The sequence below is a fragment of the Crocodylus siamensis genome, chromosome 3 (assembly GCF_052110815.1).
Source record: "Crocodylus siamensis isolate JL-2025a chromosome 3, ASM5211081v1, whole genome shotgun sequence".
In the NCBI taxonomy this organism is placed as follows: Eukaryota; Metazoa; Chordata; order Crocodylia; family Crocodylidae; genus Crocodylus; species Crocodylus siamensis.
The window spans coordinates 259,469,575-259,492,579 of record NC_143397.1 but is presented as its reverse complement, the minus strand read 5'-3'; the positions used below and the strand labels follow the sequence as shown (position 1 = coordinate 259,492,579).

Below are 23,005 nucleotides of genomic sequence, written 5' to 3'. Positions count from 1 at the left end.
TTGGAGGCACGCTGGGTGTCGCAGGGATCTCTGTCGTGCTATATATGGCATTTCTCCTGGGCTGTTTGGATTCAGTCGCTTTGGTTTGTGTGCAGTTTTCCTGGCCTCGGTCTATGCAGACAGCACCACTTCCCCTGGGCAACTGACTCGGAGCAACCCCGGGAAACAGATCCCCAGCTGGGATGTCCTGGTGCTGTCCCGGACTGACAGACGGGGTACTGGGGCTGGGATTTTGGAGGTTCCTTGCCCTCTGGCGGCACGGGCTCTCCGGGCACATTGTGCCCCTCATCCCAAAAGGGGCTCGCCGAGCTAGGGGAGGCTCCCAGCACAGCTGCTTGAGGGGAGCTAGGGTGTGAGTTCCCAGCAAGGATTGGCCATGCACATGCTCTGACCCTGTGATAAATGACAAACCCCATTACATTTACCAGGGGGCAGATCGTGGCGTGTAGGCATCTGCTGCCCTGAGGCTTTGAGCCCTCACTGGTCTGGGAGTAACCTGCTTCTATAGCCAGGTCCTCAGAGAAGGGTGATGGGAGGCTGGAGAACATCTCCTAAGGGGAGAGCAGAACCGCTGGGCCTGCTGCCTTAGGGAGGACACGGAGAGTGAGAGAAGAAATTGCAAAGTGGGGCGCGGGCCTGAAGGTCTGTTAGCTGTGGTTCTCAGTCATCACATAAGGCTGATGAAACTGGAGCGGGGTAGGAAGCTCTTCCTCATACCACAGGTACAAAGCTGTGGCACTCACTGCTGCAGGGAAGCACGGCTGCAAGGGTTCGGAGGATCAGGCCGTTCTGCCCATGCGTGTCCCGAGTTCTCTCTCCTCTTGTTGTGGGGCTGAAGCCGGCTTTAAACACCTGGGATACAGGACCACGAAGCAGTTACTGCGAGGTAGAGCAAGGTGGGGAATTAGTGATGACCTGTTCCGTGGCAGCTGCCTGCATATATACGTGTACCGTGAGACCAGCCTGCAGCCACTTACCCCTTGCAGCTGCTTGTTAGCACATTCATCCAAGCCCCCAAAGGTACGGGACTTGCATGTAGCTTAGGCCCTGTCTGCCTGCGGCTATCAGCTGGGCCCGCCTGACTGTGATCTTGGCTGCATTAGAAGCTTCTCCTGTGGGAACTGGCAGAAAGATGGAGTTGTGGTTGAAATACTAGACTAGCAGTCAGGAGATAGGTCCCAGGATGGCTAGAGATGTGCCCTGTGCTCTCGGACTCCTTGGTGCTTCAGTTTGCTTGCCTTTTGCACCAGGATGCAAACTGCTGCTCAGCTTGTAGGAGACCTTGGGGGCTACATGCATGACTGAGATCCTGGAAGGCACTACGGGTCCTGGGAGAATCGCTAGGATGTATAGTGGAGGGAAGAATCTCCTGTTCCCCAAGGTGCAAATTAGCCTGGGATCTGCTACGCCTCTTCCCTTCTCTCATTCAATAAGAGACCTCAGTCCGTTCTGGGAATGTGTTTCCTCAAGTTGGTAAGCCCCCTGGCAGGGACCGGGAAAGGCTTTGTTCTCACGTGGGCTGCAGGCAGGAACTGGGCGGTGGAGGATGGCAGAGGTTGCCACCTTGAACTGGACATCCTTGAACTGTGGGACTCTTAAAATAAAGTCAGGTGAAGCAATTGTGTGCTCAGGGATCAGCAGCTGCTGCTGGGGAAGGTGTACTTGGAGAGGTTGGCCCTGCCTAATGCTTCGGCCAACTAAAGAAGCTTTCAGCTGTCACCCACCAAGTTCAGGGTGGTTTGCTTCAACTTCGGTCACAGGTTAATCCTGGATTAGCAGAGGGGAAGGCAGTTGTGGAGGGTGTGGGGAAGGGGTCAGGCTGTTGCCAGGACGGTGGGCTCTGTGTGTGGCACCTCTCCCTGCTCCCCTTTTGCCTCAGGCTCCTCTCTGATTTGTTTCCTTGTTCCTTTTTTTACAGGACTTGTGAAGTTCCTCTGGCAGGGCCCAGTCGGACAGCGCAGTCGCCCCACCTCCCATTTGTCAGCATGACTGGCTGCGGGAAGGGAGGAGTCCTGGCCTGAGCAGTCACTGCTAGGATGCATGCAGAGGAGGCTTAGAGACCCAGCAGCCTCGGGAGGGGCATTGCAAACACTTGGCTTCCTCCTGGAAGACTTTGAAGCAGCTCCAGGCCCGTTGGGCTGAGCCAGGGCAGGAGGAGGTGTAGAGCGGAATTCCCTCGATGACAATGAGCTGCCTTGTTCTGCCAGTTCACAGAGCACCTGGAGGAAAGTAAGTGGCCCAGGTGGGAGATCCCAGGGGTTTCCAGTTACAGGGGGCAGCGGAGGGTGCCTGGCTGGAGGGTCTGGTGTATATGCTGACACACAGGGAGGAGGAGGCACGCGAATTTCTGCCTCTGCCCTCACTGCTGCTCAATAGTTCATTTCCCCTCGCTCCTGCCAGGGGCTGCCAGCTTGTGGTGGAAGCGCTCTGGCAGTTCCCAGCTGCATCTCTCCTCCTCTGGACTGCTCTGAACTGTCTGCAGGGAGCATGTGGCTGTCTCAGGCAGCTCGCTGAGTACCCCGGTGCTGGGTGGAACCCCGCTTGGAGAACGCTGTGTGGACTGGGACAGCTGCAACCAGGCGATGAGGAAGACCTCCGTTCCTGTGCTACCAGCTTGGCTTTGGCTTGCTGAGCACAGGGGGCAGAAAGCTGGATGTTACCTGGGGAATTGGATCCGCTTGGCAAGAGACCAAGTAGCTTTGCAATAATCCCAGCTCGGAGCGTGTCTGTGGATCCCTCCTGCATCCCTCTGACTTGCCAAGGGACGAAACTCAGTGACTTAATAATGTACTAAAGCAAGGACTTGGCATGATGCTGCTAAGCAGGAGAGGCGCAAATACCTGGCCCTGCCCTCCCAGCTCTTCGGCTTCCTTATAAATTGCTCTCTGGGTGTAGAATTACCAGGCCCAGCTCGGAGCTGCCGAGAGCTGGCGTGTCTCCGGAGCTGGTAGTGCGACTGTCCGCCTGCTGTGGGACAGCAATTGCCATGAGAGCTGGGACTGTTGTGGGGGCACCAGCGAGACCATGCAAATGAAAAGAGGCTGCCAAGAACTGAATCCCAATGAATGAAGATTGTGTTGTCCCTCGCACAGGCATCTGCTGAGGGGACAGAAGGCGGGAGTTCCTGGCACCGCCACATTGCACTTCACGGCCTAGCGCTTTTGCATGGGTCAGAGTTCCCAGAAAAGACCCCTTAGCTCCTGACTGATGTGGAAGGTCCCGGGTACCTGAGACATGAGACTGCTGGAGCAAGGAGGGAAAGCCCCATAGAGGGACAAGGATGGAGCAGACCCCTCTCTTGTGCATGTGGGTGGCAGAACCCCAGAGCCCAGCCCACAGACGGCAGCTGTGAAGCAGGTTTGTGGCATTTAAGCATTCTGGGACAGTGGCCTGTTGCCAGACACTCTCAGGCAGGGCAGGTGATGCCCACTGGGGACTGGAATCCCTGCAGCGCCCTTCCCTGCCCTCCCAGTCTTTGCCGCAGGCTCCTGCGTCAGCCCTCTGAGGGGGTTGGGTACCGCAGCCACCATGGCAGAGCACCTGGAGCTGCTGGCGGAGATGCCGGTGGTGGCCAGGATGAGCACCCAGGAGCGTCTGAAGCATGCACAGAAGCGACGGACACAGCAGCTGAAGAAATGGGCGCAGTTTGAGAAGGAGGCTCAGAGCAAGAAGGCCAAAGCTGAGAGGAGGAGGAAGAGTGGCATCAGCCGAGAGCAGCGTGTGGTGTTCCTGGACAGCATCAGGTTGTTGGAGGCGGCAGCTCGCAATGATGTGGAGGAAGGTAGGTGGGGTAGTAGCCTCTGGCTGGGTGGGAGCTGAGGGGGAGGGAAGGACTTGGGGTTCTTGCTTTTAAGATGGCTTCAAGCAGAACCCCTTCAGGGTCTGGCTGCCTGAGTGGTAACTGCCTGGGCTCTGAATAGCACCTCGGCTTCCTGTTCCACAGCAAGTCACTGGATCAGTGAAAGTAGTTTCCCCAGAGCAGGGGGGCTGATGAGTTCAGCCTCCATTAGCTGCCCACTTTCCCCTGGTAGGAGGGAGTTGCAAGGGCAGAGAGAACAGTCTCTACACCCTACACTGCAGCGTAGCCAGTCCAGGGCAGCTGCCTCCAAGCAAAACTGCCATGATCTGCCATAGAACAGCATTTCCCCTGGTTTTACCAGGGGGCAAGAGGATAATTCTCTCTGTAGGAGGGTCAGGGGGGCAAGAGGGGACCTGCAAAGGTCTCACCCCTCCAGAAAGGGGGCACCAGCCCCTCAGACTTTACTTGTGATGTGTAGCTTTCTGTGGCCGCTGAAAAGCAGGCTCCCTGGCAGAAATCTGGTCTCTGGGAACATGCCGTTTTGTTTACACTAGTCCCTGCTTTGAAGCCACTGCATTATGAATGTGTCCTGTGACCCACTGGGCGTCCTTGCTGAGGGCAGGACTGCAGAGGGGTCTTGATGCCGCTGAGAAGTCAGCCTTCAGCACGGTTCCTAACTCGGACCTCTCTGAATGGTGTGGGGTGGACAAGTGGCCAAGATGTGCCCAAGGCCAGCTGAGCAGTATCCTAAAACAGTGGTGACTTGGGAGCATCTGCACAGTTCCCCCCCAGAGCTGCTGGAAAGGAATGGTTCTGGGTCCTGTTCTCCTTGGGAGTCTCTCTGCCCTAGGCTCCCAGCCCCACGGCCTTTCCCAGGGGGCTGCTTGTGTTGGAGCAAGTCTGGCATCAGCGTCCTCCTCTGACACTCCCTGGCATTGCACAGTGTGCAACAGCTTGCATGGCTCAGAGCCACCTAGAGAAGGGCCTGGCTTGGAGGGCACCTGGGGACGCCCTGGTTTGGTTACCTCCAGTGCCGTGAAGTGCAAAGTCTCTAGATGATAGCGGCAGCATGCAAATCAGCCAATGACACACCAAGGAGGCAGCGAACCATGGAGGTGGCTCAGAAGGGCAAAGGGGCAGGTTGGAGGGACAGGGAACAGGTCCGAGGCTGTCTCAGGCTTGTGTTTCCCTGGCTGGTTGAGTCGCACCTGGTCCAGCCCCTTCTGCTCAGGTAGGGCTATGCCAGGGTGGTGCCAAAGGCACAAGGAGCTGCAGAAGCTGAGGAAGGCCAGGCTCCAGCAGACAGCTGGCTTGAAGGAGGCAGAACTATGTCCCGGGCAGTCAGGGAGCGAGGGCCTGAGATGCTGCCGTGTCACTAGGACCTCATGTGGCTTGCGGCTGGGCTGCCCAGCTAAGTACCTGCTGAGAGAGACTGTCCCGGCTGCCTCCAGGTCACCATGCTCTTTCCCCAATGCCTCTGAGCTCCTCTGACTCTCTCCTGTCCTACCAGCTCCGGTTGCACCTCATTGCTCCAGCTGTGGTTCTTTTTCTAAGAACCGGTTGCCTCAAGTTGGCTTGTTCTGTGGTTACTGGAGATCAACGGGCAGTTCTCCTAGCCCTGTGTCGCAATGAGATGCGAATCACAATTAGATGTGAATAACGGAATAACTGCATACACAAATACAGACTAGAAAATGGCTGGCTGGGCTGCAGTACTGCAGGGAAGGACCTGAGGTAGAACGTAAGGTGAATATATGTGCTCTTGTTGCCAAAAAACCAACAAAATAAAATAGCCTGCAGCCTCCTGGGCTGTATGAGCAGCAGTGTCCCCTGGAAATCAAGGGCAGTGATTCTCCTGCTCTGTTCAGCCCCAGGGAGGCCTCCCCTGAAGTCCTGGGTCCTGTTCTGGGCCCTGCACTTCAATAAGGACATGCACAGTTTGGAAAGAGTCCAGAGCAGGGCAACAAAAACAATCAGGGGCCTAGGAGGCAAGACTGACAAGGACAGGCTGGAAGAGCTGGGGTGATTGAGTCTGAAGAAGAGATGACTGAGTGGGGATTTGATTAGTCTTCAAATCCCTGAAGGGCGATGACAGAGAGGAGGGAGATGGGCTTTTCTCTGTGGCTGTCAGCAATGGGACTGGGAGCAACGCCTTCAAACTGCAAGAGAGGAAACTGAGGTTGGGGACTAGGAGGACCGTTCCCAGTCTGAGGGTGGTCAGGCACTGGAACAAGCCCCTAGAGAAGTGGTGCAACCTCTGTCCCTGGAAATGTCCAAGAACAGCTTGGTCAGGCGAGTGCTGAGGTGGTTTAGTCAGGGCTGATCCTGCCTTGAGCAGGGGGGCTGCACTAGATTTGACCTTGCAAGGTCCCTTCCAGTGCGACCCTCCCATGATCCTATGATTACTAAAGTGGTTGAGGGACCCGTGCACCAGGTGAGAGATCTCGTGGTATCTCTGCAGCTGGTCCAATGAAAGACATTGCAAGAAGCCCCTTGCCTCATGAAAAAGGACTAGAGTTCCCGTTGGTGGTAATGCCTTGGGCCCTGTTCTTGAGCCAGGCACCCGCTGTGCCCGGTGCTGTACACACAGAATGAAACCCAACTCCTGCCTCTGGCTGAGCAAGCCACAGCAGTTGGTGACCTCCAGTTGCACCGGGTGCTAGCCAAGGGTGTGCTGGGGGCTGTAAATCAACCGTTGACTTGACAGTAATAAAGCCTATCTCTATGACCTCAGTGTGCTGTGGCACATCTAGTGCAGGGCTTGTTGGCACCTGATAACCAGCAGGCGGAAAACATGTCTTCCCCAGGCACCTCGGAGGCCCTGATGGCTTTCTGGCGCCCCAGTCACCAAGGAGGAGGGAGGGTGTTGCCTGCTGGGCTTTTCCCCTTTCCAGCATTTGGAAAAAAGCAGCTTTCTCTTCCTTCCTAGAAGCCCACTGGATGTTGGTGGGGTGGGGGCTGCCAGAGTCATTTCTCCACTGCTGTGCCTCTCTCCCAGGCTCCACCATGATCCAGGAGGAGCAAGAGGATCATTCCTCCACTTGGCTAGTGCTTCGTTGACCCGAGCAAAGCCCGAGCAGTGACTCTTGTGATCGTGGGTAGCAGCAGGTCGTGGACGTGTCCGTCTGCGCTGGCAGGGGACGTGAGCAGCAGCAGAGGTGCTGACGTGGTGCTCCTGGGTGGAGAAGCAGCGCTGCCTCGGGGCCTGTTGGGGAGGTTCTCGTGGCACTCAGGCTGAGGTGGTGAAAGGCCCAGCCTCACTCTGTGCTTGCCTCTGAGACATGGGCACGTACGTGGCTTTTACTCATTCTAAATAGTGGAATTAACTAAAAGCAGCTTCTTGGTTTTTGCAGGCTATAAGCACCCAGTAACCATATAACAGTGCGGTTCTGCCACGCTAATTGAAAATAAACTAGCACACTTTGAGTCAGCCAATCATTTGGGCAGGCATGCCATGAATTAGTCCCACACCCCCTCCAAGTGCCCCTCTGATCACCTTCCCCTGCCTGATCTGCTGCTCTGCCTTCTGCTCCTGACTCTGTGCTCCCTGCTTTGCCCCTGGGTCCTGTGTGAGATTGTCGTGACCAGTATTTAGCCAAATTCGCAGATTTGTTAGAATCTGACTGGGCCGCGACATGAGTGCTTCTGCTGTGTCCGTTATGGCATTTGGAACTGCCTGCTCTGCTTTCTGCTCCCTGCCCAATCTGTGCCACCTGTCCCCTTCCCAGTCTGCCATGTGCCACACACAGACTGCCAGTGCCACTTCTGGCACGCACGCCGCAGGCTGGGTCTGCTTTAAATGATGACACAGAAACGTGTGCCATCTGAAAGTGGGAAAGAGCATTTTTGCGGCCTTCTGAATGGCCTCGGGGTGGTCAAGGATGAAAAAGCTGCTGATGAAGTACTAGCTTTGCAGGGCCATTATCTGCTCCCCTAGCCAGCCAGCAGTATAGGAGCATGGGCTGACGTGACTTGGCTAATCAAGTTTCAGGTTTGTTATAACTCGCTTGTCCTCTGATCCAATTAACGTTGTGTGCAGCCTTGCACTTCTGCCTCTGCTCTGCATGCTCGTGCAGGGCAATGGTGGGGGAAGCCTGCAGGTGAGGCAGATTCCAGCTCTGGAGCCTGGGGCTGCTCTCCTCTCTAGGGCAGGGGAGGCTTCTCAGCAGCCTACTGGGATTTCTCACACAGGTACCCTGTGTTAAGCACTAGGGCAGCTGCCATCTGCTTTGGTTTATGGGCTGACCCTTGGGCTCTTGGCAAGCTGACAGCACTGCCTGGCTTTATTGCAAGATGACAGTAGTTGCAGAGGCAGGAGCTGCAGGCTGCTGCTCTCCGGGTGCAGTCAGGCTGTCTGGTGTGAGCACATGTCCCCTTAGTGCCAGTGTCCATGCCATGTCCCCAGTGTGCTGGGCACCCCCTGAAAGTGCAGCAAGGAAGCGGCTGTCGGGACCTGGCTCTGACGCCCTCAAGTACAGCCCAAGGGAAGCCCCAGAGCAGTTTTGGTGTCAAATATCTGGCTTTGGCTAATGTGGGTGGGAGCAGGTGGAGGGGTACAGTCCGGACCATCCTTTCCTGGCCACGGTGGAGCCCAAGGGGCAATGTACCCTGACGCCTCCATGTGACCACTGCCGTGTCAGACTTGCGGTGTCAGGCCTACCATAGCTAGAGGGTCTATGGCTGATATTGCGTTGGGGATCAGGAAGGAATTTTACCCCCTGGTCAGACTGGTCTGGACTGTGGAGTTTTGCTTTCCTCTGTAGCAGGGGCACAGCCTCTACCTGGGGTCTCTTATGTGCATATTAACAACCTTTTACAGCAGCAGGGCATTGGCGGTTGCAGCCTCCCTGCTTTCCTTGGGGAGGGGCAATGCCAGAGGCTGTGTCAGGGCTGGCTTTCGTGTTGCTCAGAAGTCAGACACGGGGGTTGGACTAGGTGTGACCTCCGGAGCTCCCTTCCAGCCGCACGGCTCTGTGATTCTTCCTATTCCTAGGGAAGGAGAACAAGAGGGATGCATCTTCCAGCAAAGGCTTTGCTCCTGTTAGGGAGGGCAGAGTGAGCTGCATCACTTAAACAGAGGTTGAGAGGCAATGTATAGTGGTGGGGGGAAAGGGGGCTGGGATTTATCCTACCCCTTTCCCATAGCAGCCCCCAAAGCCCCCTGGCAAAAACCCAGGAAGCACATTGACAAGCAGGGCGCGGGTCCACAGACCAGGCCTCTGTGATGGCAGTCATGGCAGTTTCTGCTCCTCTTCATCCAGGCAGGAATGGGACCAGGCTGTGCCCTTTTCATCCCGAAGTACCAGGGCATCTGTAGCATTCAGCTGAGATCACTCCAAGTCCTTCCAGGGGCAGTAGGAGGCTGCAGCTCCAAGGCTGATGTCAGGAGGCTTCTCCTTGGGGAAGTGGACCTGATTTCATCCTGTCCAGGTATGACTGTCCCCAAGTGCTGGCTCATGTGTGGGTCCAGTCCCCAAGTGCTGGCTCATTGGTGCCAGGATTGAAGCCTTGGCAGCTGCTCTTCCATGTGCAGTGAACATCTCATCACAAGGTGCGACCTGGGCCTAGCACAGATCCTGGCTGCGAGGCCTCCCAGGAAGGCAGGGGGTGTGACAAGAGCGATAGGAGCACACTAGCTTGTGACTTGTGTTGCACCCTGTGGCACAGCCCTGTGGGGGTTGCCCACCAGTCTCTGGGTGGGGAAAGAGGGCTGTGAACTGCAAGGCGCTGCCCAGCTCTACTCACTCTCCCATCTTGACCAGATAATGACACAGTCTGGCCCCAAAATGAGAGAGAGCAGCTAAAAATAGAGCTAATGGTAACCAGCTGAGTCTCCCGGGCAGCGTGCTGGGCTCTGGGGAGGGAGCGGGAAGAGGGCTTGGTGGCTTGGAGCTGATGAAAAGCGCTGGCTCAGCATTTCTCCTCCCCTAGGATAGCTTTGTGCAGTGCTCTCTGTGGGGAGTGGTTGTGGGGGCTGCGGGCCCTTGGCTCCCCTGACCAAAAGCAGGTATCAGACTGAGAAGCACCAGATCCCTCTGCACAGGCCTCTACACACTGCTTTCCCATGGTAGTGGCAGCTTGTGCAGCTCATAGCCGGGGGCCCTGTGGAGGTCCGAGGTTCCATATCCTGGGCATCCCATATCCGTGCCCAGCTCTCCTGTTCGTTCAAGTACTGCAGTAGCAAGGGATCATTCTCCATTCCCTCTTGCCAGTGCTAGCTGTTCTCTCCACACAGCTGAACTGGTGCAGATGAGACTGCTTCAGACTGAGGAAGCAACGCTGTCGCTTCCAAACAGGCTTGCAATCCCTGGGGTGGCATCTGGGCCTACCTGAGCTCCAGCCAAGCCCCTGCTGTCTCCTGGGGGCCAGGAGGTTGGTGGTGGCAGTGTCAGGTCTTGCATTGTCCAGCACAATAGATGCTGCAGCCACTGAAGGCATCAGCCTGTCACTTATCATCATGCTGGCATGCTGAGAACACACCAGCGGGGCCTGGGCTCTGCCCTGCATGCCAGACAGCCTCTTGGTGCCAATCAGAGTAATCTGTGAAGTCCAACGTGGCTCAGTGTTGTGGCCTGAGTGGTGCCCATTTCCCTAGCTGATTTAACAGAGCTGGGTTCAGTGAGCCCTCTGGCTCCTGCTGGGTGAAGGATAGACACTGAAGGAAGCTGGAGGTGTGAACATTTGTGGTCACCCCTCAGCTGATTCAGTCTCATCAGTAGCCACAACGCTAATTGTTTGCAGGGCCCCGCACATGCCAGAGTCCCATGGTTGCTGCTTCTCCTCCCTGCTCTCTGCAAAGCATCATTGGCTCCAAACAATTATGGAGGAAACGCACCTGAGAGGGCTGTGAGAGCTGAGCCAGTGTTGCCTGCCTGTGGCTGCAGAGAGCTGAGATGATGCCTTGGTTTATCCTGGTCAGGCCCCGGACTCCACAGTTCTGGGGCAACGTAACTTGACATTCAAGAACCTCTGTCTTGGGTTTTAAAATCCTCAGCTAGCTCAGCTGTCAGGGCAAGCCCTTTGAAGAGGGCTTGAGGCCTGACAGTTTGGGGCCTAATTCCCTTTGGTCTTCAAAGCTCCCATGGAGCCAGAAGACACATCCTCCTGCTGTTTCTTGGAGAGCTTTCTGTGCAAAACGCTCAGTTGCTGTTTAAACCAGCTGCTGCACTTCCTTTGGAGCGTACTATGCATATTCTTGTGTGGTTGCTCTTTGTGATCATGTACTGTGGAGCAGAACTGGCCTGTGTGGCATATTGTCTGTCTGCAGGGACAGGTTAGTGCAGCATCATGGACAACGAGGGTGTGAAGGGACCTCAGGAGGCCTCATTTAGTCCAACCCCCTGCTCAAGCAGGACTAGTCTCAACCACATCATCCCAGCCAAGGCTTTTGTCCAGCTAGATCTTCAAAACCTCCAGGGATGGAGAGTCCACCGCTTCTCTGGGGGGCCGGTCCAGTGCTTTACTAGAAGTGGGAGGCAAAAGACTCTGCAATAGGCTGTGATCAGAAAAGGTGACAATCCCGTAATTCAGTTAAAACGCAGTTAAAATCCCCTTTCCCTCCTAGACATTAGCACATCAGCTCCTCCACTCAGTAAAACCAAAGGAGCTGGGTCAGGTTTGGTGAAAGGAGCTTCTACAGTCTCAGTTGCTGTATTATCGTGGGTCTCTTGGAAATAGCTGATGCTGAGTTGCTTGTCAGACACCCTGATGCATCTGCCCCTAGGACACGAGGGCTTGAGAGCAAAGCTGTTGCTGTGTAAGCACGCTGCTGTTAGACCCTCTGGGAACGGGGTGCCGGCCGGGCTCCGGGAGTGTTGGGTTTCTTGTGGCTCTGCCACACACCTAGGGCAAGTCCTTTTACCTCTGTTTCCCCTCCCACCTTCAACTGGTTCTGTCTAGACTGTAAACCCCTTGGGGCAGGGACTGGCTTATTTACATGTATGCAAAGTGCCGAGGGCTGATCTTGGTCAGGGCCACTAGGTGCTGCTGTGGCACAAATAATAGTCCCGCCCGATTGAGGATTTAATTGTTCTCTAATGAACTTTGGGAGCACGGACGGGGCTGTTCAGTGCAACTCCGCACCTTGTCTCGCACTCTTAGGTGCTCCTTCAGTGGGATTCAGCTGGTCTCACAGCCCTCGTGCCTCTGTGCATCTGTCTCCTCCTCCTATTCCTTGTCTTGGCTTCAGAAAAATGGCCAAATCTTTGATTTTCCTCCCTCTGTTCCCAGAGGAACCACGTTGCACTCTGGTCCTAGTATTGCAAGGTGAAACCAGGCTTGTCCCTTCAAAGGGGAGGAGGCAGCAGCAGTCTGAGGGTCAGTGCATCGATCACAGCCCATCAAGGGGAAGGGCACTACCTAATCCCCCTTGCTACTGTACTCATACCTCCCGGCAGGCCCTCCACTCAGGTGATGCAGACTAGCACAGACTCAGGCCTGGAATCCACAAACCTGTGGTCATACTTGCCCCTGATTTTAGGGGTCTAGAAATGATCCATTAATCATTTTCTTCTCTATTGTTATCCAGTCCTCTTCCTTGCGCTGAGCCCGTCAAGGTTCTTTGGGTAAATCCGGTGTCTTTGATTAGACCAACTCAAATAGTTGGAAAAATTCTTCTTTGCAAGCTTTCGGGTGCAGATACCCTTCGTCAGGCTGAGGAAACGTCTGCAGTTGGTCTGTGCTCTTCCTGGGTGCAATGGTGAAGCAGCTAGAGGCCAGTAGGTATGCAAAAAAGCCTGTCAGTGAAAATGTAAATTGAGATAGTCAATGAGTGGGGGCTGGGGGATGAATATAGCTGGTAAAAAGTGAAAAGGTTACCTGAGGAGTCAGATGTCAGGCCAGTTATAATGGGTCATAAATCCAATGTCTATATTTAGTCCACAGGTGTACTTGTTAGCCATGTTGGTCTGAAGCAAGGAGACATACAAAAAACTAGAACTCTTGCTTCCAAAATGATACCTTTTATTAGACCAACTGGGAGGTTTTATATTTCTTGTCCTGGCATGGTCTGGAGCCATTCGGTGTGTTCTGGGCCGTAGGAAGTTTGCTTCTGGTGATGAGGTTGGTGAGGTTCGGTCCTTGTTTGAAGGCTGGGATGGATGGTTCTGGGAAGATCTTTTTAAGAATTGGGTGGTCTCCTAGTATAGGTTGCAGTTGTTTGAGGATTTTCCATGTAGGCTCCAGGGAGGGATGATGTGTCATAACCAGTGGTGTGCGATTCATGGTGGTTTTCCTTCTGTACTGCTGCAAATCTTCACACAGTATCTGAGCGGCTCTTTCCAAAGTGCATTTATCGCTCTAAAGGAGTGTCCTTGTTGAGTGAAAGCCCTTTTGAGATTTGAGATGATGATCATCTCAGTGCAAATTTGATGCTATTTAAGAGCGTGGCTGTGTATCACAGCTTTCTTGGTGTGTTGAGGGTGATTGCTGGTTCTGTGCAGATATGTATGTTGGTCTGCGGGTTTCTTGTATATGGTTGTCTGTATTTTACCATTCTGAATAGTGATCATCGTATCTGAAAAATAAATGATGGTGCTGGAGTGCTCGGGAGATATTCTGATGGGAAGTGTGATGCTAGTTGAATTCTAACAGAAATCAATCAGAGATTGCAGGTTTTCAGTCCACATGATGAAGATGTCATCGATATATCTTAAGGGTTTGATGGTGCAGTCCTTGAGGAACTCTTCTTCCAGGTGGTTTATAAAAGGTTGGCATACTGTGGGGCCATGTTGGTGCCCATAGCTGTGCCCGTGGTCTGGAGGAAGTGTCGGTTATTGAAAGTGAAGTTGTTGTGTACGAGGATGAAGTGTATGAGGTCAGTAATATCTTTGGGTCTGTACTCTGAGTTGTCATCTTGCTTTTATAGATATGTGGCAGGCTTGGATGTCATCCTGATGTGCATTGTGGGTGTATAAGCTGGTAATGTCCATGGTGGCTAAGAGGGTGTTTGTTGCTGGGAAGGTGGTCTGTGTTTGTAAGTTTTAAAGGAAGCCTGTAGTGTCTTGGACAAAACTCGCTCTTTGGGTGATGAGAGGCTTTAGGATGTATTCAGTGAAATAGATGCCAAGGGCCCCTAGTTTGTGGATTTTAGGGAGCATGTAAAAAGGCCCTGGGATGGGTAGCGAGGCAATCAAGGTCTGTAATTTTTCTTGTAGTTTTGATGGAAATGATTTGATGGCAGTTTTATGCTAAGCCCACATGTATAACTAGTGCAACATCAGTTCAGGGGCTTCTCAGCAGGGTTCCTCGTCAAGGAAACCAGTTGTGCACATCCTGACTTGTGTCCTGTGGGCTCTGGGAGTCCTGCAGCCACTGATGTGTCTTGGCCTGTCCTACCCCACCCTTAAACCAAATCCTAGCTCCCAGTAAGAAGCTGGTGGCTGTCTTTGATGGCACAGTGTTGTCACCAACTTCTTTCTACCATCTGTGGATCCACAGCCCTACCAGAACCAGCTCTGACCCCTGCCTAGACTGGCGTGCTTACTGCCTGCCAAAGCCCTGGAAACCAGATATTGCCCTATGACAGTAATAAATAATTACTAGGCATCAATTTGTAATAGAAATGAAGTGTTGAGTGGTCTGTCAGGCCTCTGCTGTGTGCAGCACTGGCAGGCTTTGCAGGGGGGCAAGGCTGTGCCTCCAGGGTGCGTGGCTACAGGGAGCACTGCATGTAGACCTGCCTGAGCCAGCTACAGGGGGCACGGTTTACTGCTTTGGGAGCCCCCGACGCTCCCTGACGCTGGGCAGGGGACCAAGGGCCTCAGTTCCAAGTGTTGGACTCTGCCTCATTGCACCAGAGCTGTATTTTGCTCTGGAGCAGTGGTGCTCAATCTTTTGGGACCATGGGCCAGATAACATTGCCATACCTGGCCTGCAGGCTGGGGGTTGAGCCCTCACTTGCTTTAGACCCTGACATGCCCCAGTCGGCATGTGTGAGAGGATTGCTTCAGGCAGCGCGGATCCTGGGCTGGTGTGTGGCAGTGCCCGGTGCGCTGTGCTGTACACACGCGCGTTCCCCTGCCGTTGCAGCGGTGCTCACAGGTGCTGCACATGGGAGCTGGGACTGGTGCTGCTTAAAAACCAACAGAATCGTTTGGGTTTCCGAATGTGACTCTCCGCTGTGCTTGCCCCAGGCTTGTATAGACTGCTCCACGCAGGGGCTCTGGGACCTCTCCTGTCTTTAGAGCCGGGAGGCAGTGGAGTAGATGCCAGGGAAGCTGTGGACTCTCCATCACTGGAGGTGTTCAAAGGGAGGTTGGGCAGCCACTGGGCAGGGATGATCTGGGCACGGTGATGCCCATGCTCTGCTATGGAGGTTTCCCAGGCTCCTGGGCTGTGCTGGTTTGCACCCCCCCCCCTTTGCTGCTACCTATGTCAAGGTATTTTTAAGACTCCCTCAGGGTGCTGCTGGAGATGGGGTTTGGCTGGGCCAATGCTTCTGGTAGGACCAACCCCGCAGGGTCCTGGCTGCAGGGTCTTGCCTCTGTGCTCAGGCTCAGCCCGATACTGCATTTGGGGTCAGGAAGGGATTTTCCCTAGGTCAGACTAGTGCAGACTTGGGGGGTGGGGTTGCCTTCCTCTGCAGTAGGGACATGGCTTTGGCCTGGGATCTCTGGAGTGTATACTGATAACCCCCTTTGCACAGGATGTCGGCTGGTGCAGCTCCTCTGCTTTTCCTGGGGCAGGGGCGGGTGCAATATCTTGTGTTAGATCCAGGCTGAGTAGTTTTGCTAAGAGGCTGGGCAGTGGATTTGTCTGGGATGGTTTGAATAGGGCTGGTCCTGCCTCAGACAGCGGGGTCACTAGATGTGACCCTTGGAGGTCCATTCCAGCTGGATGGTCAGTGAAGATGTCCTCTGTGAGCTGGGTCTGTGCTGTGCCAGACCAAGCTCCTTCTCTGCTCCCCTGCTTGGCTCTTGCCCCCTTTACTTTGCTGCACTTTTGCACTGCTTTAGCATCTGCTTTGGCCAGGCCAGCTCCTCTCTCTCTTTCTCTTGCAGGCATGTGGGATAAATCAACCCTTCTCTGCCTTTTTGGCATTTGCTCTCTGAGGCTGTGGCCGAGACCCCAGGGAGAGCCAGCCTGATGGCTGGGAAGGGATCTCCGCAGGTCTCCTGGGATGGGGCTTTCAGCAGCACAGCGTCTCCTAGTGTCAGGCCCTGCTCCTGCTTTTCATGGCTTTTTTCCCTTGAAGGTGTCCTTTCCGAGTGCTGACCGGGCCCGAGCCTGCCTGCCCTGTGCCGTGCAACGAGACGACAGGGCGTGCTGACCCTGGGGGCAGGCGTACTGTGCGCACTGGGTCCAGCTGGCCAGGACTCTCGCTCCCTTGTTTGTTCAGCTTCCTCTCCAATTCTGACTCAAGTGGTTACAAAACTCCAGTTCCCATCAGGTCAGACCTGCCGCCTCCCTGGCTCTGGACGTGCCCCCCGGCGAGTGCAGTGAGCTCCCCGAGAGGCTGAGTCACTGCTGCCCCGGACCTCTTGGCGTGCAGGCTGGGACAAGCTGTTTACTGTTTCCACAGGCCAGGTCCTTTCCTTGTTTTCACCTGGTTCTTTCTGTCGGCCACCAGGTTCCTGGCAGGAGTCGGCTTGTGCTGCCGCTCCTTCACCTGTGTGTTGTGGCAACGGAGGCAGCTTCCTGGTCCTGACGGGCGAGGCCTGTGCCCTCGTCCCTTCACAAGGAGTGGCAAGATCCCCATCCCTGCTCCTGCCTGGAGCTGCTCGTGCAGCAGCAGGGGATGAGCGGCTTCCTTCCAGGAGCTGAGGACTGCACTCTCCTGGGGTCCCCCGAGAAGGAGGCAGCTGCGGGTCAAGACATGGGTAGGGGCTGGGTTTCAGAGGAAGCCCTTCTCGCCAGCTGCTGTAAAGAGGGGTCGGTTCCTGCTCACACTGAGCCAGGACTGCTGGCTTCTCCTCTCAGCTCTTGGTGACTGGCTGCGTGACCCCACATGAGTCAGTTTTGGCCTCTGTGCCACCTATTTCCAGCCTCCTTGATGGCTGTGGAGGCTAAGCTGCCTTGTCCCGTAGCAGCTGCAGCAGGGCCTGTACCTGCGGTACTGCTATCCAGCTCCCCCTGCCTGGGACAGGGCTGAAGGGGGAGATCACCGTAGCAGGGGCCTTCTTTCACCTGCCAACAATCTGGCAGAGAAGCAGGGTCTCCACCTGGGTAGTTCTCTCTGGGGCTGCCCTGCCAGCTCTCCACATGGGGCTGGAAACAGAAGAGTCCTTTTCTATTTCCTCTGCATCACCTGCCTGCTAATAGACTTGATGGATGTTGCTCTCAATTAATGAGCAGTTAGCTTGTAGAGGAAACGGGGGTCAGATTATTATGGACTGGGGGGATGGGTGGTGCTTTCCTCTGTAGGGGGCACAGCCTCTTCTTTGGATTTCTCAAGTGTAGTTTAACACCCTTTCCAGCAGCAGGAAGCTGACGGCTCTTGTCTCATTGCCTTCCCTGGGGCAATGTCAGGGCTGCCTGTGTAGTTTTACTAATTGTTTAGACAGGGATTTGTCTGGAGCGGTTTGGATAGGGCTGATCCGGGGTCGGACTAGAGGACTTCCAGAGGTCCCTTACAGCCCTGCTTTTCCATGAGTCTAGGATTGGCCTAGAAGGGGCCTCCTGGGCTGTCGTGCAGTCACCTGCATAAATCCGCATCCCTCTTCCCCCTAGCTGGGTTTTTGGAACACCCTGAAGGCAATTAGTGCTTATCTAGCATCAGGGATGTGCTGGGACTTTATGGGTCTGTCTGCTTCTTACCCTGGGGGCCTGATATTCAATGGCCTGGGAATGTGGTGAGCAAACCCAGGGGATGGAGTGATAAGGAGCTGAGGGTAAACAACAGAGAACAATGCTGAGAGAAACCACTTTAGGTGAAGATGCTAATTAACAGAGTGCAGGGCAATCCACATCCATTCAGTTAATGGGCGAAAGCAAGTGCTGGCAGTTTAAGGTAGAAGGCAGGGTAGATTTGCACCTTATAGAGTAACCCAATTGTGTGCCTGTGCATGTCTGTATACATGCTCATACACATGCACACACCTGATGATGTTTAAGGTGGTTCAGAGACCTGAGCCTGGGTAACAGCCCTCTGGGAGGAGAGGGGCTGTCCTGGCTCGTGGGGGAAGGGTGTGTAACTGGGAGTAGCAATGCAGCTACCCCATGGGCAGCAGCTTCAGTCAGCAAGAGACTCTCCCAAGGGGCAAGGGGAGAACTGTCCTGGCATTGTCCACCACAGAGCGATGGTGGCAGAGCCCCTCAGCATGGGCTCCTCCAACTGCAGCAGGGTTTTCTCCCCCCAGAGTCACCCCAGTCACGCGGGCTTCAGGGCACAGTCCCTTCACTTCTGGGGGTGGAGCGTGCAATGGAGGCAAGGGCTGGGCACGGGGGCGCACTGGACAGGCTGGTTCCCTGGGGCTCTGCCGTCTCCAGAGCTGCTTTGTGCTGCAGGTGTCAGAAAGGAGCTTCAGTGAGCTGTAAACAAAGTGCCCACAGAAGGGCCTTGCTGAAAGGCCTCACAATAGGCTTGTCAGGCCTCCAGCTCCAGGCTGTAAAGCGATCCGGAGATTCCCTCCCGCGGCACGGCACAATTAGGTCAGGCCTGAGGATTTTCACCTTCCTATGAGACCTGCTGCGGGCCCCTGCTTGCATACGGAATAGGCGCTCAATAGCAGGCGCTTCCTGTGCTGCCGGAGTCCAGGTCAGTCTGTCAAAGGGCAGAGGGATCCCACAGAACAAGCGTGAGGAAGCCCCGGGAGGAAGGGGCTTTCTTCTCCAGCTTCATGAGATGATGCAAAGTGTCTGCCTGGGCTTCCAGCTGCTGCCTCTTACACTGCTGATACGCTGGTGAGCCCATTAACACCCCCTGAGGCTTAAACAAGTCCTTAGTCTGTATGTATGTGCAAAGATTACCCGTTTTTGCAGCCTCTGTTGGTCCTTGAGGTACCCTGGGCAGCTACAGTGCAAGAACATCCAAATCATCCCCTCAGGCAGTGGTTCCCAACTCTTCACTCATTTCTTGACTACAGAAAAATACTAGACTAGAGCAAATCTTCTGTTGCAAAGACCTCAGACAGACCCCAGCAGGTCCAAATGCTTCTGACACTATAGAGTCCTCTTTGCAGTCTCTGGGTTTCTCTTCTGAATCATGTTTCCACACCCTTGAAAGGATCTCAAGGCATCCCCAGTTGAGAATTGCTGCCCTAGGGGTGCCATAACAGCTGGGGATGGTCCAAGGTGCCACGCTGCCCCAGAGATGAGGAAGAGGGATTGTTTAATGGATGGAGCACACGATTGGCATGAATCTTGGACCTCTCAGGGCCTCGCTTCATTCATTAGGAGCTGGCCATCCTTAGCCATGGTACTGCAGGGCTGTGAATGCAAGGGATGCATATAAAGCCTGCAGAGGCCCCCAAGTGAGAAACCATATATATGCAGTTATCCCTATGTCTGAACTCCAGGTAATTCAGTGCTCTGTCATCGGAGTGCCCCACGGCTCTGTTTGGTGGCTTTTCAGTAGAAGGGATTAGAGGCGGTCGGCTCCATTGTAGGCATCATGGGGGAGTGGAGCAGAGACGTAACTGGGAAGTGCACAACCTCCATGGATGGTGCTCAGGCATGTGAGAAGTGGACAGCTGAAATGAGTGTTAACATAGGTGTACAGGGCACAGGTTCATCCCAACCCATGGCCAGGCTGTGGCAGCAGATAGGTTGCATGCAGCCTGAAGGTTGGGTTCGCTTCAGCCGCTGTGTTTATGCACATCAGCACTGCGGGCAAAATCATGAAACCTTCAGTAGAAACGAAGGGCCGGGCGGCAAGCTCGCAGTCAGGCTCTTTCCTCTTCTGGATCCCTTGGTTCCTCATCTCTGGGGCTGGGTGGCACTAGGGACGATCTTTGGCTGGTTATGGGGTCCCTAGGGCAGTGATTCTCAACTGGCAATGATCCTCAGAGAGGGCAGATGGGTTTTTCTCCGTGGTCATGAGGGCCAGGACTAGGCGCAATGGCTTCAAGCTGCAGCAGGGGAAACTGGTTGATTTATCAGGTGTCCAACAAACAGCTTTTTGAAGCTTGGAGACCACCGAGCAGACCTCAGCAGAGGAGACCCAACTTCTATGTCCGGATCGCCCCCACCAGTCAGAGAAGTCAGACGGGAAGGGAGCTTCAGAGGGCACATCCAGTCCAACCCACCTGAGGCAGGATCCACCCTGGTCAAACCAGCCCAGACAAACGCACTGTCTGACCTCTTAGTTGAACGACAGTCCAACATAGCACAAGGCATCGCACCTGAACCTGCCCCAGGGAAAGCAGGGGGACCACGGCGGCCAACGTCCTGCTTCTCTGAAAGGTTGTTAATACACGCTCAAGAGACCCCAGGCCGAGGCCGTGCCCTCGCTACAGAGGAAGGCAACCCTCTAGGCCACACCAGTTTGACCAGGGGAGAAAATCTCTTCCTGGCCCCAGTGCAGCATGACTGAGCCCGAGCAGAGGGGCAAGACCTCTAGCCAGGACCCTCCAAGTTTGAGTCCCAGCAGGAGCATTGGCACAGCCCAGTCCCCATCCCCAGCCCGGGCTGCAGCCAGCACCCAGAGCCCCTGAGGGAGGCTTCAAAACCCCCCGATACGTGGAGCAGCAGGAGGGGAAAAGGGCAGACTGGTCCAGGATCCTTTTGGGAAGGAGGGCTATGACAGGTAAAGGGCCACTTGTCTGGATTCAACGCTGGGTCTCCTCAGGGAAGCTCCCAACTTCCACTCTGTTGGAGCAGAGACAGCGAGTCCCTTCTTCTGCCAGCGTCCACCTACTTCCCACGGCCAGAGCTGGATACGGCCATCGGCTCCCAGACAGAGTCTGCCTGGAGCGGGGCAGCAGACAGAGTTGGCTGGGTGAGTGCGTGTGTCCCAGCACCTGCACTTGCTCCAGCCACTCCTTGTTTCCCCGTCTGTCCTTTTGGGACCACCTCAGCCTTTCTGTTGCCTCTGGCAAGAGCCACAGCCATAGGGTGATTTTGCCGCTGCTGCCTCCGACTCCCCTCAGCTCCCTGCAGAGTTTTCCACTGCGTCAGTTGGAGCTTAGTCTGCCCCTACAATACTGCCAGCCCGGGTCAGCCTTGCAGGTGAGAGCGGACGAGTTTTCAGCTTGGGGCTAAGATGTCCTAGACTTGGCTGCTGGCAAAGGGCTCTGAATGAAGTAGTCCCCTTTCCAGCTTCTCCCCCAGCCAGGAACACCAAGTGCACCACCTTTGGTGGTGATGCCACGGTCATAGGAGAGCCACACATCTAGTCCAGCCCCTGCTCCAGGCAGGACTGTCCCTGACGAAACCATCCCAGCAAGCGTCTTGGAAGGCTCCAGGGATGGAGATGCCTCGGTTTCTCCCGGGGCCGGCGCCGATGCCTGGCCACCCAGGCCAGAACGTTCCTCCTCAGTCGATACTGGGTCTTCCCTGCACCTCGGCTTCTGGCACCGGGGTGGGAGGGTGCCGGCCCAGCCTCCTGCTTCTGTTGCTCTTTGTGCTCAGGCTGCCCAGGTCTATGCGCGCTCAGGGCTGTTGCCTGCAACCGGCCTCCTGGAGCTTGGGTGCGATGCAGAAAGAATGACTGGAATTTGGGTTCGGTGGTGAAAGCTCGGGGGGGTCGATTGTCTCTGAGGACAGCAGCTAGCGAGTCTGGGCAGCCATCAGCCCGGCTCATGAGACAGCAAGCTGTGCCTTACATGAAGCTGATGGCCCCAAAGTCACTACACATATAAGTACCCCATACTTATAGCTGGGGTGCCCCCACCCCGTTCCGATTCTTCTCTCTCTCCATTGAGATGTCCCTTTTTTCTCCTGTCTCGACCAAAGCCGGACACCTTTAGCTCATCCCTCGCCAGCTGCAGCTGCCCCCTGCCATGTTGGGGCATCTAAGGCTCGCTCCCTGCTGCTTTCCGCTATCTCCAGCTCACTCCCCACTGAGTCCAGCTGGCCTCTTGTTATCTTTACTACCGAGTTCTAACTTTTTCCTCCCCGGTCTGTTTAGCTCCTGTTTCTTGCATTGAATCAGCGTCCTTGCTCACTGCCTCTCTTATCAGGTCATCCAACGGTCAGGGAAGCCTGCTACCCCCAAGGTCTTTTGCGGTGCCTTGGCTTAACTATAGCTTAGCATAACTATGGCCTAGCTAGCATGACTGACACTGGCACGGTTCCTGGGGGAAGATGGGAGAAGAGCTCTCTGGTTTGGGATGCCAGTGTTTCAAGGATAATCCTTCTCTGCAGCATGGATGTGCATTGCCATGTTGTAATGGGCCTGGATGTTAGCACAGTGCAGGAAAATGTATCTGCACTGAGCTGAAAACATCCTTTTGTAGGGCCCCAAATCAGGCCTAGTGTTGAGGCAAAGGGACCACCCAGAACTGAGATAGAGAGTGACATGTAGGGGCTAAGAGGGGTGGTGGGAGGCCGCATTTCCCTGGCTTTTCCTTGGAGAGTATTTAACAAAGTCTGTAACTCAGGGAAACGGCAGGGGCTTCCCTGGAGAAACCTTCAATGGAGGGTCCTTCCACCAGCGGCTGCCAGCTTGGTGCTGCCAACAGGTGAGGTAGCCAGCGTAACTCTGTGGACTTTGTTACTGGGAGAAAAGTTTTGGGGAAGCAGGGAGGGCGGTCCCTGCCCCGGTTCCAGGGTTCCCATTATGCTGGGTTATGCCGTATAACTCGTTAGTTATCTGAGGCTTTCTGCGAACCAACCCTGGGGTAAGGGCAGCCAGCGACCCGAAAGGCTGCAGAGAGCTTGGCAGCATCGTGGACTCAGCATATGACTTGCCAGGCTGCTCAGACAAGCACCTTTTTTAACCATCTGGAAAATGCGCTGGCAAACTTAGACCCAGGGGCTAAGCTGAAGGAGCCCAGGGTGCCAGAGCCCAGACATCTGGGGTTGGCTGTTTGCACCTACCCCACTTCTTGCTACGTCAGGGGGGGTTTAAGCTTCCTGCAGAGGCACTGGGTGCTGCTACAGCCCAGGCTGGGAATGGGACTGCTACAGCCTGCTGGCACCAACCCTGGAGGGTCTTGCCTAGTTAGAGGGTCAAACCGAGGCTGCACTGGAGCAGGATTTCCCCCCTGCTCAGACTGGTGCAGAAGCGGGGGGGGTTGCCTTCCTCTGCAGCAGAGGCATGGCCTCAGCCTGGGGTCTCTGGAGGGTACATTAACAACCCGTTATAGCAGCAGGTCGTTGGCTGCC

General features: G+C 55.1%; 1 protein-coding gene across 4 annotated transcripts in view; it reads left to right on the top strand.

Moving 5' to 3' along the window:
* Positions 1-23,005, top strand: part of PPP1R16A (protein phosphatase 1 regulatory subunit 16A) — a 55,472-nt gene that overhangs the window by 7,327 nt on the left and 25,140 nt on the right. For 2 of the 4 annotated variants that reach the window (XR_016441514.1, XM_090040814.1), the window contains exon 2: positions 1,919-3,781. Coding sequence is in view for 3 of the 4 variants with exons in the window: in XM_090040814.1 (XP_089896940.1) it covers positions 3,529-3,781 (253 nt within the window). In the remaining variant the exon portion in view is untranslated. Of the gene's footprint in view, positions 1-1,918; positions 3,782-9,060; positions 9,230-23,005 lie in introns of those variants that run through there. The other 2 variants (XM_090040815.1, XM_090040816.1) reach the window with 2 other exon arrangements.